The 18,173-nt window shown below is 47.4% G+C and overlaps 1 protein-coding gene across 1 annotated transcript in view; it reads left to right on the forward strand.

Moving 5' to 3' along the window:
* SYNGAP1 (synaptic Ras GTPase activating protein 1) overlaps positions 1 to 18,173 on the forward strand; it is a 245,394-nt gene that overhangs the window by 221,509 nt on the left and 5,712 nt on the right. Inside the window, exon 18 of the mRNA XM_066581328.1 lies at positions 11,076 to 11,157. Coding sequence (XP_066437425.1) covers positions 11,076 to 11,157 — 82 coding nt within the window. The remainder of the gene's footprint in view (positions 1 to 11,075; positions 11,158 to 18,173) is intronic.

The following is an 18,173-nucleotide window of genomic DNA, read 5'->3' on the forward strand; positions in this document are numbered from 1 at the left end:
TCACTCTGTTAGACCCCATCTGTTAGACCCCATCTGTTAGACCCCATCTGTTAGACCCCCATCTGTTAGACCTCATCTGTTAGACCCCATCTATTTGACCCCCATCTGTTTGACCCTGTCTGTTAGTACATTGGACCTCTTTTTTTCCCCTTTCATCGACAAGTTGTTTCTGTCCACAAGATTCCCTTTCACTGGATGTTTTCCTCGATCGTGACATTCTCTGTATACTCTCCACACCATTACACAATAAAACCCCCGCGGTTGGCAGTGAGCCCCCAGCTAGTCCAGCACCGATGACTGGCTTAGTTGGAAGTCGCTCCGATCGCTGGATTTTCCCATCTAATGTGGATTCACACTGAAACTGATCCACGGAAAACTTGTCACATGATTTTATTGTCAGGACAGTGTCCGGGATATGGGGGTCCCTGAGATATCCCGCAACCCCTGTCCCTGCCTACTTGCCCCCCTGGGCTAACCCCCAGGGCGACAACTGGGCGACGGTCCCTACCCTCACTAGGGAAGCGGGACACGGGAGACAAACAGACACTGAGACAAGCAACGGTAGAATGGTCAGACAATCCGGGTAGGCAACAAGAGGGTACGCAGTACGGAGGGGTCAGGCAAAAACGTAGTCAAGTCCAAAAGCAGGTGTCAGAAAAGCCGAGGTCACAAGAGCAGTCAGGATAAACGCGGGTGCAGCTGGAGAACCAAACTAACACTGGCGAGGCCTGAGAGGAAAACACACCTATTTAAATGCTGTCAGCGCTCCCGCCCCAGAAGCTGATTGGGGCGGGGAGCCTGACAGCAGCAGGGCTAATCAGGGCGGTGCTGGGGACACGCCCCCAGTCTAGCTGCACAGACAGTTACTAGGGAAGCCAGCCTGGTAGTCAGGACACTAGAAGCACCAGCTGCCTCCCTAGCAACCCGGCGGCGACCAGTCTTACAGCGGCCCGGGGAGATCACAAGAACCGGGGTACCTCTGCGCCGCGCTCCTGTACCCCGGGTCGCCGGACCGGTGGTGCGGGCACGGCGGCCCCGAGAGTTGCCGGTTCTGACAGTACCCCCCCTTCTACGGGGGTACACCGGACCCCCATGGCCAGGTGCGGGCTTAAGCGGGAAAGCCCTGTGGAATGCCTGGACTAGGCGTGGCGCATGAACGTCCCTGGCAGGGACCCACGTCCTATCCTCAGGGCCAAATCCTCTCCAGTGGACCAGGTACTGCAGCCCACCTCTAACCCGTCGGGCATCCACAAGCCTTTCTACTTCATACTCCAGTTCCCCCTGTACCAGAGAGGGAGGAGGCGGGTTCTGGGTGGGGAGAACTGGAGTCACATACTTCTTAAGCAAGTTCTTGTGAAAAACCTTGTGGACCTTCCAGGGGTCAGGAAGTGCCAACTTATATGACACCGGGTTGATAACCTGAGAAACCGTAAATGGGCCAATGAACCGAGGAGCAAGTTTCAGGGAGGGAACCTTAAGTCTCAGATTCTTAGATGATAATAAAACCTGCTCCCCGACCACAAAAGGTGCAGAGATAGTACGTCTTTTATTTGCGTATTTACGCAGTTTCTCTTGGGAACCCTGAAGGTTCTTACGAACCTGGGCCCAAACTGTGCACAGTTCTTCGGCGGATATGTCGGCGGCCGGATTGTTCGAGACCAAAGGAGTAGAAAGCGAGAACCGGGGATGGAACCCATAGTTACAAAAAAAAGGTGACAGTTGGGTCGACGAGTTACCATGGTTGTTAATAGCAAATTCGGCGAGAGGTAAGTAGTTGGCCCACTGATGCTGGTTATCAGAGACAAACAGTCGCAGATACTGGATAAGTTCTTGGTTCATCCGTTCCGTTTGTCCGTTACTCTCGGGATGGAAAGCGGAGGAAAAGGACAAATTAACGTTTAGATTTTTACAGAAGGCTCGCCAGAAGCGAGCGACGAACTGAACCCCTCTATCAGACACAATATCCTCGGGGATCCCATGTAACCGAACAATCTCCTTGATGAACATCTCAGACAAAAGTTTGGCGTTAGGCAACTTGCCAAGTGGAACAAAATGAGACATTTTGGAGAAACGGTCAACTATTACCCAAATGACCGTATTCCCCAGCGAGGATGGCAGATCAGTAATAAAATCCATGGACAAATGGGACCATGGCCTGGACGGAATGGGCAAGGGCAGAAGAGGCCCCTCAGGACGTCTCCTGAGGTTCTTCCCCCTTGCGCAAACCGGGCACGCGGACACAAATACCCGTACATCCTTGGCCATGTGCGGCCACCAATAGAGTCTGGCCGCTAACTCCAGAGTACCCCTGATACCGGGGTGTCCAGCTAGGACTGAAGCATGTGTCTCCTCTAACACTTTCAATCTCAGTGACAACGGGACAAATAATTTGCCTTCCGGAAGGGCTTCAGGAGCAGATTGTTGAGCGGCGTGAATGAGAGGTGAAAGGTCGGAGGAGACAGCAGCGAGGACCACCCCAGGGGAGAGAATGCTCTCAGGCTCCGGCTCGGAAGGTTCCGGAGAACCAAAACTCCTAGACAGGGCATCAGCCTTGACATTCTTAGAACCGGGTCTATAGGTAACAACAAAATTGAACCGAGAGAAAAACAAGGCCCAGCGGGCTTGCCGAGCATTTAACCTCTTAGCGGAATCTAGATAAGTGAGGTTTTTATGGTCAGTGAGTACCGTAATCTGGTGATGGGCTCCTTCCAAAAAATGCCTCCACTCTTCGAAAGCCCACTTAATCGCCAGCAATTCCCGGTTGCCTATATCATAGTTCCGTTCGGTGGACGAAAACTTCCTAGAAAAATAGGCACACGGTCTAAGGTTGGTGAGAGTGGAGGGACCTTGGGACAGTACCGCTCCCACACCAAACTCAGAGGCATCTACCTCCACCACAAAAGGACTGGACAGATCCGGTTGTACTAGGACAGGTGCAGACGAGAACGCCGCCTTTAGGGTATTGAAGGCCCTCAGAGCCTCAGAAGACCAGGTCCTCACATCTGCCCCCTTTCTGGTGAGGTCCGTTAGAGGTTTAGCCACCACGGAGAAGTCTTTAATGAATTTGCGATAGTAGTTGGCGAAGCCGAGGAAGCGTTGAAGGGCTTTCAACGACCCTGGCTGGGCCCACTCCGTGATGGCCTTCACCTTTTCAGGATCCATCTGGAAGTCGCATGGCGTGATGATATACCCCAAAAATGATATCTTTTGTACCCCGAAAACACATTTCTCGAGTTTAGCAAACAGCTTGTTATGTCTGAGTCGAGCTAGCACAGTCTGAACGTGAGTATGGTGACTCGGCAAGTCGGAGGAAAAAATCAAAATGTCGTCTAGATATACAACCACGAACACCCCCATGATATCCTGAAACACTGAGTTCATGTACCCCTGAAAAATGGCGGGGGCGTTACACAATCCAAAAGGCATAACTAGGTATTCAAAATGCCCGAGGGGCGTATTGAAGGCGGTTTTCCACTCATCCCCCTCCCGAATGCGGATGAGGTTGTATGCTCCCCTGAGATCAAGTTTAGAAAACCATCGGGCACCAGCGACCTGGTTGAGGAGGTCAGGAATGAGTGGAAGAGCATACTGGTTTCGGACTGTGATTTTATTTAGCTCTCTATAGTCAATACAGGGCCGGAGACCCCCATCCTTCTTCTCAACGAAGAAAAACCCGGCACCCACCGGGGATTCTGAGGGCCGGATGTGCCCCTTGGCCAGGCTGTCCTGGATGTAGTCCCTCATGGATTCTCTCTCTGGAACCGTAACGTTATAAATGCGGCCCTTAGGAAGTTTGGCCCCAGGAATCAAGTCTATTTTACAGTCCCATTCCCTATGAGGGGGCAGAGCTTCAGATAATTGTTTGGAGAACACGTCAGAAAACTCGGAGAGGTATTCTGGTAGGGGGCTCCCCTCGCAGGTGGAGATTCCCACCTTCACCGCACAAAGGTGGTTGGCACAGCGGGGACCCCACTTTACCAGTTCCAACGTGTCCCAATTTACTACCGGGTTGTGCTCCCGGAGCCAGGGGAGGCCTAGGACGACGTCCACAGACAAATCTCTCATCACTAGAAAGGTGCAGGTTTCCACGTGTAAGGCTCCTATAGTAAACCTTACTTCAGGGGTCACCAGATTAACCACCCCTGCTTGCAAAGGAGTGGAGTCCACTCCTGAAACCAGAATCGGAGTTTCTAAACGTAACAAAACCCCGGACAGTTGAGCAACGAAATTAAAGTTAACGAAATTAGCCGCAGCCCCCGAATCAACAAAGGCTTGCCCAGTACGGTGGAAAGCATGAAATTCTAGGGTGCAAGGCACTAACATTTTGGACAACACAGGGAGTACCTTGGCTCCTAGACAGTCCCCCCGATAACTGCCTAGGAGCGGGAGTTCTTCCTGCCGTGGCTTCTTAGCGCAGGTAGCAATGCGGTGACCCGGCTCCCCACAGTAGAAGCAGAGGTTCTTCTTCAGGCGGTGTTCCCGTCGTTGCTCGGGGTTCACGGCTCCCAGCTCCATGGCCTCGGTGGTGGGAGGGTAAAAGGTCGGGTCAGTCGAAGAAGTAGACGTGGGGAGTGGGGTGGTCCGAGCGGCGTGTCTGGCCCTCAAACGTCGGTCGGCTCGAATAGCCAGCGACATGGCTTGCTCCAGGGTTTTAGGCTCTGGGTGGGCCACAAGTAGGTCCTTGAGACCCTCAGACAGACCGGTCAAAAATAAGTCTTTTAGGGCGGCATCGTTCCACCGGGATTCCGTACAATGTTGACGGAATTGGGAACAGTAGTCCTCCGCCATCTTACAACCCTGGCGCAGGGCCAGAAGTTTGGAGACTGCGTAGCCCGCCCGGTCGGGTTCGTCATAAATTTGACCCAGGGCGAAAAAAAAGGCGTCAAGGGATAGTCGGGCTGGAGAGCCAGCTGGTAGCGAGAAAGCCCATTTTTGGGGCTCTCCCCTCAGGCGGGTAATTACGATTCCCACTTTCTGGTATTCAGTACCAGAGGAGTGGGGGCGGAGATCAAAGTAGAGCTTGCAGCTCTCTCTAAATGCAAAAAACTGATCTCTCTCTCCGGAGAAGCAATCCGGAAGCGTGGCTCGAGGTTCTGACATCGTTCCTGGAGCGGACGAGGGCTGCATGGGACCTGCAGCTGCCACTTGTTCCCGTGGCTGCAAGCGGGCTGTTAGGTCCTGGGCAAGGGTCGTAAGGACCTGGACCTGGTTCGCTACAGCCGCCACGGCCTCCATCGAGGGGCTCAAAGTTGCCGGGCGGATGCAAGGGTCTGACCTTAGTTCGGCCAGTGTTACTGTCAGGACAGTGTCCGGGATATGGGGGTCCCTGAGATATCCCGCAACCCCTGTCCCTGCCTACTTGCCCCCCTGGGCTAACCCCCAGGGCGACAACTGGGCGACGGTCCCTACCCTCACTAGGGAAGCGGGACACGGGAGACAAACAGACACTGAGACAAGCAACGGTAGAATGGTCAGACAATCCGGGTAGGCAACAAGAGGGTACGCAGTACGGAGGGGTCAGGCAAAAACGTAGTCAAGTCCAAAAGCAGGTGTCAGAAAAGCCGAGGTCACAAGAGCAGTCAGGATAAACGCGGGTGCAGCTGGAGAACCAAACTAACACTGGCGAGGCCTGAGAGGAAAACACACCTATTTAAATGCTGTCAGCGCTCCCGCCCCAGAAGCTGATTGGGGCGGGGAGCCTGACAGCAGCAGGGCTAATCAGGGCGGTGCTGGGGACACGCCCCCAGTCTAGCTGCACAGACAGTTACTAGGGAAGCCAGCCTGGTAGTCAGGACACTAGAAGCACCAGCTGCCTCCCTAGCAACCCGGCGGCGACCAGTCTTACAGCGGCCCGGGGAGATCACAAGAACCGGGGTACCTCTGCGCCGCGCTCCTGTACCCCGGGTCGCCGGACCGGTGGTGCGGGCACGGCGGCCCCGAGAGTTGCCGGTTCTGACATTTATGCTTTGTGGTCACGGGGAGAATGTCCACACAGAGAAGCGCCAATCGTGAGGCGGCCTGGGGGGCTCTAATGAAGTGGGGTGTTCAGAGTGTAGTCAATATTCACATATCTACCACATGAAATCTCATGGAGAATGTAGTATAAGCACAGTTGTATCTGATGGAAGACTACTATTAGCAACTGAGTGACAAGGTGTTTTAAAAGTAGTCGGAGGATGGATGCAAGAAAATGTAATATTTCTTAGAATTGAGAAGAATGTCGAAATCTTTGATACAGTTTGTAAAAAGCAACAAAAACTCAAAAGAGTGAAATACTGTAGATGTTTTTGGCCATGAAAGGGGTCTTCCCATCTTGTAAAGGGATGGTTTATTACTAGGGTAGTACATCACTTTATGACTGTGGGACTGGCCTCTACCGATCTTGTGAATGAAGGGGACAGCACCGTTGTAGTCCTGTGTTCCCATCTTGCGTTTTCCCTGCTCAACAGCGCCCCAGCTATCTGGCTAAGCAGGGAACTGCAACCAGACCCATTTACCTGAACTAATGCTGCCGCTCCCTGTACAGTGGGAGTTGGGAAAAATAGTGAAGAGAATGCAGTGCTACAGCACCGCTGCAGCCCCCTCATCCTCAGGAGGTCCAACCACTAATATGCCATTACTTTATAGGATAGGAATACCCTTTTAATAAAAAAATCATTGTACATTTCTAAAAACACAAGACCCCACCTTAAGGCAAGTTGGTGGCAACATCAATTGTGGAAGGCTTCTCTCTGCAAAAGGCTTATGAAGATTGAGGGCAAAGCACAGGCAAATCCCAGATGAAAACCTGCTGCAGCCTGCAAGAGAACTGCGATAAGAAAAGATTGACCAGGCGTTTGTTTCCTTTTTGAAAGAGCACCACTCTTGTCCATAGGCTGTTTCTGGTATTGCGGTTCAACCCATCTCAAGTCGATGGGGCTGGGTATGTTTCTGAAGCAGCCATGTTTTATTTTCCTTTAACATTTCTTTTCCTTCCTCCGTTTTTCCTTTCTTCTTTGCTTGATGTTCCCGGCTCTCCAGTAATATATTTCTTATCACATTTTTCCTGTGCTTTGGTATAATTTTGATGAAATTCTATTAACTTGATGATCCCCGCAGCGTTTTTTATCAGGCACCAGAGAAAATGTTTTGTTTTCTTTTCTTCTTTTTAAATGACAAAATCCCGCTATAAATTGCACTCAACCACTTATGCGCTTCTGCCTTCTCCTCCCCTCATGCAGATGGACGCAATTTTCTGATTTAAATTTAAAAGGGAAATAAATGTCTGCGGTTACTGCTTGGCTGCTCCCGTTTATCACCGCCATCTGCTTATTAGCAGTGGGCCGTAGAAGAAGAGCGGCTCTCTGTTCATTTCCTTAGACTCCGTCCATGTATTGTATTCTATACACTAGTCAGTCGCTCGCGCTGCACACAATAGAATGACTGACTAGTAACCAACCGCTCTAACTGGGTTCTGCGGTGGCAGGAAGGAATGACTGTTATATGCAGCTTATTCTGGAAGGATCTTAAGGACCCTCCGCACGGAAAATTTGCAAAACTTATTCTGAGATTTTTCAAAATCTCGTCCGCACGCTGCGGAAAAAATCCACACAAATCCCATGCGAAAACTGACATGCTGTGCGGAATTTAAATCTGCAGCATGTCAATTGTAGCACCGGATACACTGCGGAAACCACCACATGAGGAGTTGAATTCTGCACTACAAGCCATCTTAAAATTTGCATCAAATTCTACACTAAGTAGTGCAGTTTGGGATCCGGATTTTCTACTGAGGAACTGCTGCAGAATGACCACTGCAGAGATTCCACAGCAAATCAGCCTGGTGTGAACACGTGCATTAAATGGGTTGTCTCACCAACTGCCAGAGGAAGCAGGAGAATAACATACAGAATTCTCCATACTATAGCAGTATTGCACCACACCAGTAAAACGCCATCCTACCATCACACCACACCAGTACCATAGCATTGCACCACACCATCATACAATCGCATCACATTACTACCATAGCATTGCAGCACACCAGTACCACACCATCATACCATCGCACCACACCATCAAACCATCACATCACTACCATAGCATTGCACTACACCAGTACCACACCATCATACCATCGCACCACACCAGTACCATAGCATTGCACCACACCAGTACCACGCCATCATACCATCTCACCAGTACCATAGCATTGCACCACACCATCGTACCATTGCACCACGCCAGTACTACATCATTATACCAATGCACCACACCTGTACCACACCATCATACCATCCCACCACACAAATATCACACAATCACACCACACCATTCTACCATTGCACCACACTAGTACCATAGCATTGCACAACACCAGTACCATACCACCACACAACACGAGTACCACACCATCATACCATCGCATCACACCAGTACCACACCACCATACCATCGCACCACACCAATACCACACCACCATACTAATACACAAAACCAATACAATACAATCATACCATCACACAACACCAATACCACACCAGTACCATATCATTATACCATCGCATCTTACCATTGCACCATACCAATACCACGCCACTATTCCATCACACCATGCCATCATACCATCGCACCACACCATTGCACCACACTATAGGACTACACTGCTGTCGCACCAGTATCATGCTATGGCAGTGTGAGAGGGCTAGGAAGGCAGTTTGCGGACTTCCCTTGTTCTCATGGTGGGTGACAGACTCTTTGGTAACTAAGTGGTCTGACCCCGGGTATGGAAGCGCCAAGCTAAGCTCCCTGAAGTAAGTTACAGTCCCTTTATCTTTCTGTGTGGGTATAAGGGACATTAAGGATTCAGGGCCCAGTTCTGGTCACACTGGTTCGGGAGAGGGCCGAGTCTTACAGTGGGCCCTGTGGGCAATGCCCAGGGGTGATCATTCATGTTTTTAAACATTAAACTTTAATAAAACAGCACTGAAGTCCCGGACTCTGGAGTACCGAGTTTTATGTCCGATAACAGTCTCTGTTTCCACGCTAGCAGTAAGAGAACAATAACTTGTACCTCTTTACTGGGGTTAATCATTTGTTCCCATTGACGGGGTTAACAGTAGTTCCTACCCATTTGTTGGTAGTGATTAGAGATGAGCGAACGTACTCGGTAAGGGCGATTTCGCAATCGAGCACCGCGATTTTCGAGTACTTCACTACTCGGGTGAAAAGTACTCGGGTGTGCTGTGGGGCGGGGGGTTGCAGAGGGGAGTGGGGGGGAACAGGGGGGAGCCCTCTCTCTTTCCCTCTCCCCCCCCCCCCACTCCCCGCTGCAACCCCCCCGCTCACCCACAGCGCACCCGAGTACTTTTCACCCGAGTAGTGAAGTACTCGAAAATCGCGGTGCTCGATTGCGAAATCGCCCTTACCGAGTACGTTCGCTCATCTCTAGTAGTGATACTTTTCCTTCTGTTGTTGGAAGGTAGGAAATAAATGACCGCTTGACTTCCGAGTTCTTGCACTTCTCTGTTTCTGCTCCTTAGAGCAGGCTTTACCCATAGGGCAATTTTTTTTTTGCATCAAAACAGGAGCAATTCCTCTTACCTCTGCCCGCGGCCTAACTCCTTCTACACCACCCAACTTTCTTCTGGTCTCGTCCCACTCAGAGTCACATACCCTCATTCCTGCCGGCTCTTGATAGCAACTTGCACCCCTCTTACAGCAGCACATTATTATCACACCATTAGACCACAATATTACCATATCATCGCACCATACCATAGAACCATATTATTGCAACACACCAATAACACACTGTCACATGAGTATCATATCAATGTGCACCACCAGTATCACACCATACTATCACATGATTGCACCATACTAGTACCACATTATCCCGCCAGTATCATACTATTGCACACCGCCATTACCACACCATCGGTCGCCAGTAGTACCATATGGTCACACCACACCATGACACTGTAGGAGACATTTTAAAATATCCTCTTGCTTACATGTAACATCTGGCTGTGTGTCTATAAATGTTCCAATATACAGACTGTCTGCGATTGTTCTGAACCTTTAAGGCAATTTTCGGATGTGGCGTACTTAATGCAGACTTGTGGTGTGAACTGCAAATCTGCAGAAAATTACAGTGCAATACTAGTGGTTGAGCGCTGAAAAATGAGCGTACTGCAGATTTTCAATTCCACATTTGTTGCTGAAATGCCACTGATTTTGTCTGTCGATTCCATCCTTCCATGCATAGGGTGAATGCCACGCACAATCTGAAAGTAACAACTGCACATTTTGCAGCAGACTCCATGCCGATTTGCCACAGATTTGCTTTGAGATCTGTAGTGAATAAAAATGTCTCCACATGTGGTCTTACCCTATGTGGATGAAAGATAGACTAAGCCTGTGGATAATCTACTGCCGTCTGTTGCTGGTAGCAAGCCATCAAGGCCAGTGAGAGGTCTCGTGTATGACATGGAGCCAGTAGACATCAGACCCGTCTACTGATCCTGCCAAAACCACCATGGCTGTGCAGTGATCTACTGATGTCTATGGCTACTTTCAAATTGGGTGCTTTCATTCTGCAAACTTTCATCACACAAGTTTTACACATTGCAAGAAAATCTCTAAAGACATAAATAGGAAATTGTTCTATATATGGTTGTCATGGAGCCGATACATTGTGGCTGGAGTTAACAAATTGCTGGCTTTGCCCAAATTTGCAGTGCTATACTGTTCCTGGACTACATCATGCTACATATTACACACATGTTCCTCTGGGTATTCTGTGGTCTCCTCAAGGTGGTGTCACTCAGGGACGAATTCTGGGTCTCTTTGGGTTGTGCCTTGACCTGTAGGGATGAACAGAGTATGAGTCATCACTCAAATGTTCTCTGTGTCATAGATTTGAATCTTTGCATTTACCATTGTTACTTATTATAGTAGTATACTGTATTATCATATATAGCGTTCAGAAATCTCCTCGAGTGACACCAGCCTTCGACTGTTGGAAAGGTTCCAGGTATCTTGTCCATTTGGCTTTGGTGCTTTCAGCGGCCATTTTTGTTTCACCCTTCCAGGTTGATGCTGGTGGAGGAGGAGATTCGGAAGGACCACACGCAAGAACCAATCGATATGAAGAGGAGACTTATCGAGGCTCAGGTGGAAATTACAATGTCATTGTGCCTTTGTGTGTGACATCACCATCACACCCTGTCCTGTCTGTCATCTGGGGAAAGAGCAGGGAGGGCAACAAAAAAAAACTAAAGAAAGCTGAAGCAATATATATTTGGAGAGAGAGAATTATGGCGGGCAAAGACCAAATCTTCAGATTTAGCGGATTTAGTACAAGAAAAGTAGAGCCTATACCATTAACGTAATATTAGTGGGGGACTTCATATATTGTGATTCGTACCTAGTCCCCAGGTGACAGTTTATTAATGATTCTTAAGCAGGCCATACATGCAGGTTGGAAGTGCTCGATATCACACACACAGATTCTCTGACATGCTGGAAAATCTCTGTGCGATGACCCTATCCTCTTCTTTTCTCATAGAGAAGGGGGGATTGGGTCCCCATGCGCTAGAGGTGCCCATGGGGCCTGAGGACAGGATGATGGCTACCTGCCCATTCATGGCTGTAGGACATCTGACTACATGTGCCCACCTTCTTTATATGTCTCTCTTCTGATGGATATATACTGAAGGGGGTTTCTTATATACTTACTGTTATATGACGTGAGCATGTATCAAGAATAAGAGAATAAAGCAAGTACCGTGATACGTAGAGGGGGATTCCCTGGGCCATATTTATCTCCCTCATACCTGAGATGGGAAGTGCTGGAACTATATATGAATACTTGCCACCAGCCCTTGTCTTCAGTGTAAGTGGCAACTCGGGATCTCAACAAGAACGTGGAGATTTAGTGTTGTGTTGTGTCCTGCTGCTTAGGATAAAGCTAAATTATGATTCAGTACAGAGTCTGGGACCGTGTAGTTAACAATTGTGTTTTGCAAAGCCAGTTTCCCATTAAATATCCTATCAGACAACACTCCCTCTAGTAAATACGAAGGCTGTAGGGATGATGTAGCGACCCCGAGATACACCTAGCACAGATAATTCTGGGGGAATACTGAAGAAAACCCAACTTGGATAATCTAATATTCCCAGAGAAGGAAGATTCTGTTCAGTCAGTCAACCGTCATAGACAAGGACAGGGATCCCTTCTTGGAAATCTTAGATTTTTCAAGGAAATAATGAAGTAGTATTCCCATCTGGTGTATTTATGACATATCCATCAAGTGTGCAATAAATGCTTGCTTGATGGATGATGCACATCTGGGACCCGCATATGCAAGGAGGACTGGTTTCTTTTTTAGAGCTCAGTTTTGGTGATTCAAAATGTTTGGCTCTTTCCATAACTTCCATAGACAAGCTAGCCAACTGTTCATTGATTTTAATGAGAAAATTGATATTGATAGCAGCCTTAGAGCAACCTTCCGATTCTAGACAAAATTCTGTTCTGAGACTGAAGGGGGGTATATAGTATTGGGACTGGACGTGGGTATAATTACTTGCAGTTGAACATCTCAGCTGTCCATCTGATCCTCTCAGTTCTGGATCGTGTTTTCAGCCATCTAAGATGACCCCCACAATTTTCTAACTACCTAATGCACATTGTGTGTAGACTACCAGAGTGGGAGGTGATGTTCACAATGGCGATTACGGTTTATGTCCAGCTCCTCTATAGTGAAATTCTATGAGGTTGATGGTAAGGGCTGGTCTCTGTTTTCAGATGTGTTGTCCCAGTACAGCACAATATCCCCCAGTGTCAGAAAATCAAAGGAAACAGGAAGTGTAACAGTTAACTCACGTTTATTTAACATTCAGATGATGAAGGCTAATGTCTTTTCAATCCAAATTTCTAAATCCCATCCTGAAGGTGGTGGCTGAAAGTGCCGCCGGCTTTGTGTTTGCTTACGCACTGATGTGGGTTTTCCACCACGGCCACGAAAATGTGCAACCTGCACTTATGTACCTTTTTCCTCACAACCAGAACTGGCTGTTTGGTTTAGGGATCTATCCCTTAAACCAACTGTCTTAAGATCACACTTTGCACTACAACATTATCTGCCTTCTTCTAAACTGCACTCGTGAACCTTCTGGAACATTACAACAACTTATGTAACGTTTGCTCCTCCCATCAGTTTAGTGCTAATTGGCTAACTAGAAGAGCTGAGTCATTGGGATTTTTTCAGACTGTTTTATACTTATCTAAATTATCTGTATGCTAGCCACTACATTCAAGATGAGAGATTTTACAAAATACTAAGAGCACATTTAAAGTCACATGCATGCAATTTCCTAGAACTATCAATGCAATTATGTTGTGACTCTTCTGTGTCGCTACATGTGAACTGCTCTCTGAATGATCAGCACTGATCACATGAGCACCCTGGCCAATCAGAGAGCAGTTATAGTGCATTGGTAGTCTAACTGTGGGAATTAGGTAGTCTGAAGATTACATCTTGATTGAATATTGAAACCGGGACCCCAAAACCAGCGGATCAGAGGTCCGGCAGTGACGGTAATATACTCTTCACCCCCTCTGGTTCTGGGACAGAATTTTGTCCTGAAACTGGAGGGTTGCTTTAAATCCGCAAACGAGGATAATGGGATTCCTGTTCTCTCAAAAGGTGTGAGACCTGCGGCAAGGCATTTATGGCATACCCTATGGCTATGCCGCAAATGGCCAAGATCCCTTTTAACCTTGGCCATATCCCTTTTAATCTTCATTTACATCTGACCAGAAAACCCCTTTAGGTGTTGAGGAAGACATGAGGAGTCGGAAGTGCAGTAATGAACATTAAAGGAAGGGAGGTGAGGAAAATTGCCAATATGAAGAATTATTACCATTATTATCCTTTATTTATATAGCGCCAACATATCCCACAGCGCAGTAGTGCCTCACACTGGGATGGGAAAGTGCGCAGGTTTATGATTAATGAAGAAGACAGGAAGGGCTGGTAAGAAGGGTGAATTTCATTATATCACCTGTCTTCTGTCTGAATCATCCCATGATCACCCTGTCCGATAGCGTTAATGACACACCGAACACTCATAGATATAAATTCATAGCTTGTTCAGTCATGAGATGCCGGAACCATGTAAAAAAAATAATCTGTGTATAATATCAACATTTTATTAAGAGCAGCTCCACCCATTCTTGGAAATCCACAATCCTATAACTGTAGCCGGTCACCCCCGGATTATAACTCATTGGAGTTCAAAAGTGACAACCAATGCTCCCTTTGACGCTCACAAGGATTGTCACTCCAATACAAAGGCCATTTGGCCTCCAAAGTTTTGTTTTGCTAAAGAAATTAGGGGGGCAATTCTTTTTCTTGCCCTTCTGTTGTATATACTCTAACACAAATTGAAATTATCTAAATACCATAATGGTGGAATTGCTCTTTTTTGCTAGGTTGGTACTATAAGAATGCATGGTTTGGGCAGCGTAAAGGGTAACTCCACCCTAATACTATCAAATCACATCAAATGGACCTGTCGCAGATGGTGGTAATACTACCGTAACTTCAACACTTCCTCCTAATCACTTGTTTTCCACTTTCAGTGGGTGTTGGCTCACTTGCCCTATACATTTTCAATGAGTGGATGCTCACGTGGTTGATGGTGGAGCGTCTACTGCAACTCTCCAAGATCCAGACGGAGCCAAAAAATCACATTGGATTATCATCAATGTTTTTGCTTTGGGTGGAGTTACCATTTAACATTTAGACATTAACCAGTATATTCATATTTGCGTTTTAACGTGTGAACTAAGAACACATGAAGCTAAAACGGGAATCCTGTAAGGAAGCAATCAGACCAGGTTTTACCGTTTATCTCATGGTTGCTACAGGCAGCCCCTCTACTTTGTTTGTCATAGTTTTTATATTTGACGTCTCATGAACGTTGTAGCTCACAATGACATGGAGTACGATGTATTAAGAGCTAAATATGGAGCAAGGATCTCTTACAGTGACTGACAGGACCTTCCTAATGGTCTGTTATGGGCTCACTCTCACATGTACCCAAAAGGAACCTGAATCCGTGATGGAGACCTCCCAAGTATGGATGGGTCATGACAAGTTTGGACTCTTTCCCAGATCTGAGGTGCCTCCATATTGTGGTTGGCTTTATCAGCAGGACCCTCCATTTCACTGTATTTACACAGACGAGTGAGATGTCGTTCTGAGAAATTCGGACCAATATCGCGCTGGTAAATTGCGATTTCCTCTGCGAGTACAATGCAATTTGCGAGCAAATGGCATTGTAGCACTGAACATGCGATTTTCATATTGTGATTAAAAATCACGTGTGGGAAATTAAAAATCGCATGTGCATTAAACTCGTATGTAAATGCAGTGTGATTTTTAACTTGTTCATAACAAATAATGGGTGAGTTTTCTGCGATCTCACAGAAAAATAGGGCATGTAGCAATTTCACTATCTTGCAGCATCGTTGCGAGAGGAGAATCACAAATGTAATTAAACCCAATGAAAACAATGCGTTCTCTTTCTGTGTCAGTTTTGTACATTTCAGAACGCACAAAACTCGTACAGCCTTACGTATACTCCATTTAGGTCCATATTGAGTTCTTGCATATTGGAGTCAGAGAGATTCTTGAAATATTTATCTTTGGAGTATTATTTCCACTGTTGCCCACGAGGACATGTTCATGCTAGTTGTATATCCACATGACGCCGGCACAGCATCAGGGTCTTAGACTGCATATGACTTGGCTGCTCACAGGGCGTTCTATCAGGTATACAATATCATATCTTGTATTAGCCCCCCCACACTAAACAGGAAACATAAGGACACGGCACAGGAAATCATAAAGCTCCAAGCTATAAAACAATGAGAAAGCGGAGGAAAATCAAATATTTTAAGAATTATGCTGTCTCTGTGAAGAGCTGGACATTTTAGGGAGACATTATGTAGCAGATGGAGACAAGCTTTAGGGCTCTTGCCCACTGGCGATAGATTTTCTTGTGATGCGAGAGCGAGTGAAAACGCATGATCTTGAACCAATAATTTTCCATGGTTTCATTCTCATTTGCAATATGTTCACTCAAGCCAAGTTGCAATAAAAAAAAAAATCTGCGATACTGCCCATTCTTTTTAATGGGGCCGGCGGCAGCTTTCCCAGGGCTTCTCCGAGAGTGGGGGGCGGGGATAGAGGGCTTCTCATAGTGATTTTTCTCTAGCCAATAGAGGAGATGGGACCAGAGGGTGGATCCCTCTAGCCCTGCCCCCTCTTGGCTAGAAAGGAATCACTATGAGAACCGCTCTAGCCCAGCACTCTCTCTTGGCTAGAGCAGAAACACTATGAGAACCCCTGTAGCCCTGCCCACCGCTCTCAGGAAAGCCCTCTAGCCCCGCACCCCACCTCCCCCATATGGGGAGATATATAGGAGATCCCCTGTAGCTCTGCCCCCCTCTCTCTCCTCACTATGGGGATTCCTAGACTGTTTCGCGATCTTCTCTCATTGATTTAAATGGGGCCGGCCCCATTGAAACCAATGGGCGATATCGTACATTTTTTTTTATCACAACTTGGCTTGAGTGAACACATCGCAAATGACAATGAAATCATTAACAATCATTGGTTTCATAATTGTGCGTTTTCGCTCCCTCTCGCATCGCATGAACATCTATCGCCAGTGTGCAAGAGCCTTTAAATATATGTACAGTATAATGTTACAGTATTATTGGTGCTGTGTATGTTTCTAGCATGGAGATGGTGAGTTAATCACATTTTCTAGTTTTCAGGATTACAAAGACCTTCCAAGGCCTCAATCTGCACAAGTGGCCTTCAACCTTTGGTGCTCCAGTTGTTGCAAAACTTCAACTCCCAGCATGTAGTACATGATGAGAATTGTAATTTTGCAACAGTTGGAGAGCCGAAGGTTGGAAATAGAGATCCTTGAAACAAGATAGGAGAATCTGGTAAAATGTTTTTCTTTAGACATTAATGTTGGCTCTGGATGATGTAAAGTCCTTGCTTCACTTCTAGCTATTCTCAGGATAGGTCATCAGTAGTAGATTCGTAGCGTCCGTCACCGGGACGCCCCCAGGGATCAGCTGTTCCTCCGGGTTGCTGCCTTAGGGCTTATTTATACGAGCGTATATCATTCGGGTTTTCACGGCCGGCCGATATATACGCTCCCACCTAAGCAGTTCCCCCTTCCCTTCACTGGCTCCCTGTCTCTCTCCTCCCCTCCGAGTGGTTTGCAATGGGAGTGGGCGGAGCTAAGCTCCCGCTCCTCCCCATCCCTTGTCCATAGCCAGCAATCGGAGTGGGCAGAACAGAGCAGAGCTAAGCTCCGCCCCGTCGACTGCCATTGCAAACGCCGGACTGGAGGAGAGCGGCAGAGAGCCAATGAGGGGGAGGGAAGGTTAGATGGGAGAGTATATCGGCCGGCCGTCAAAACACGACCAATATACGCTTGTGTAAATAAGCCCTTAGTGTAAGGAGGTGTTTTCCTGCAGAAAGCAGACAGCTCTATACATTATGCAGTGGCCTGGGTTGGTACTGTAGGCTGAGTCCTACTGAAGTGAATGGGACTCAGCTTGCAGTACCAATCCAGGCCACTGTGTAATCTATGGAGATGCCTGCAGCAAAACAGCTCAGTACACATAGACTTTTACTAGGGGGAACTGTTAACTGCCAGGGGTCCCCAGGGGGATTCCCACCAATCTGCTATTGATGACCTATCCTGAGGATAGGTAGAAGGGAAACAATCCCTATAGATGACTGTCCTCAGACCCAAGATTTTCACACTTTCTGTTAATCGCTCAGCAGTAATCACTGAACATAATGCATACACTAATGTGAGGTATAGGTAAAGGTATAGCCCAATGCCAGGAGGGTTCCATCATTGCCAGTATGTTCACATTAGATCACCCCTTTCTATGTTATGGGTTCCCCAATGACCCCATTGAAATTTATGGTTTGTCAGGTTAATGTACAGACAAGCTAAGGTTGGGACATCGACACAAAAATATCGATAGTCAATAGTATCGACTAACGCTGAACAAACTATCGATTATTGTAAAATATCGGTGGAAAACTATCGATATTTTGATATATCGACTTTTTTAAATGCTG

This window comes from Eleutherodactylus coqui, chromosome 10 (assembly GCF_035609145.1).
Source record: "Eleutherodactylus coqui strain aEleCoq1 chromosome 10, aEleCoq1.hap1, whole genome shotgun sequence".
In the NCBI taxonomy this organism is placed as follows: domain Eukaryota; kingdom Metazoa; phylum Chordata; class Amphibia; order Anura; family Eleutherodactylidae; genus Eleutherodactylus; species Eleutherodactylus coqui.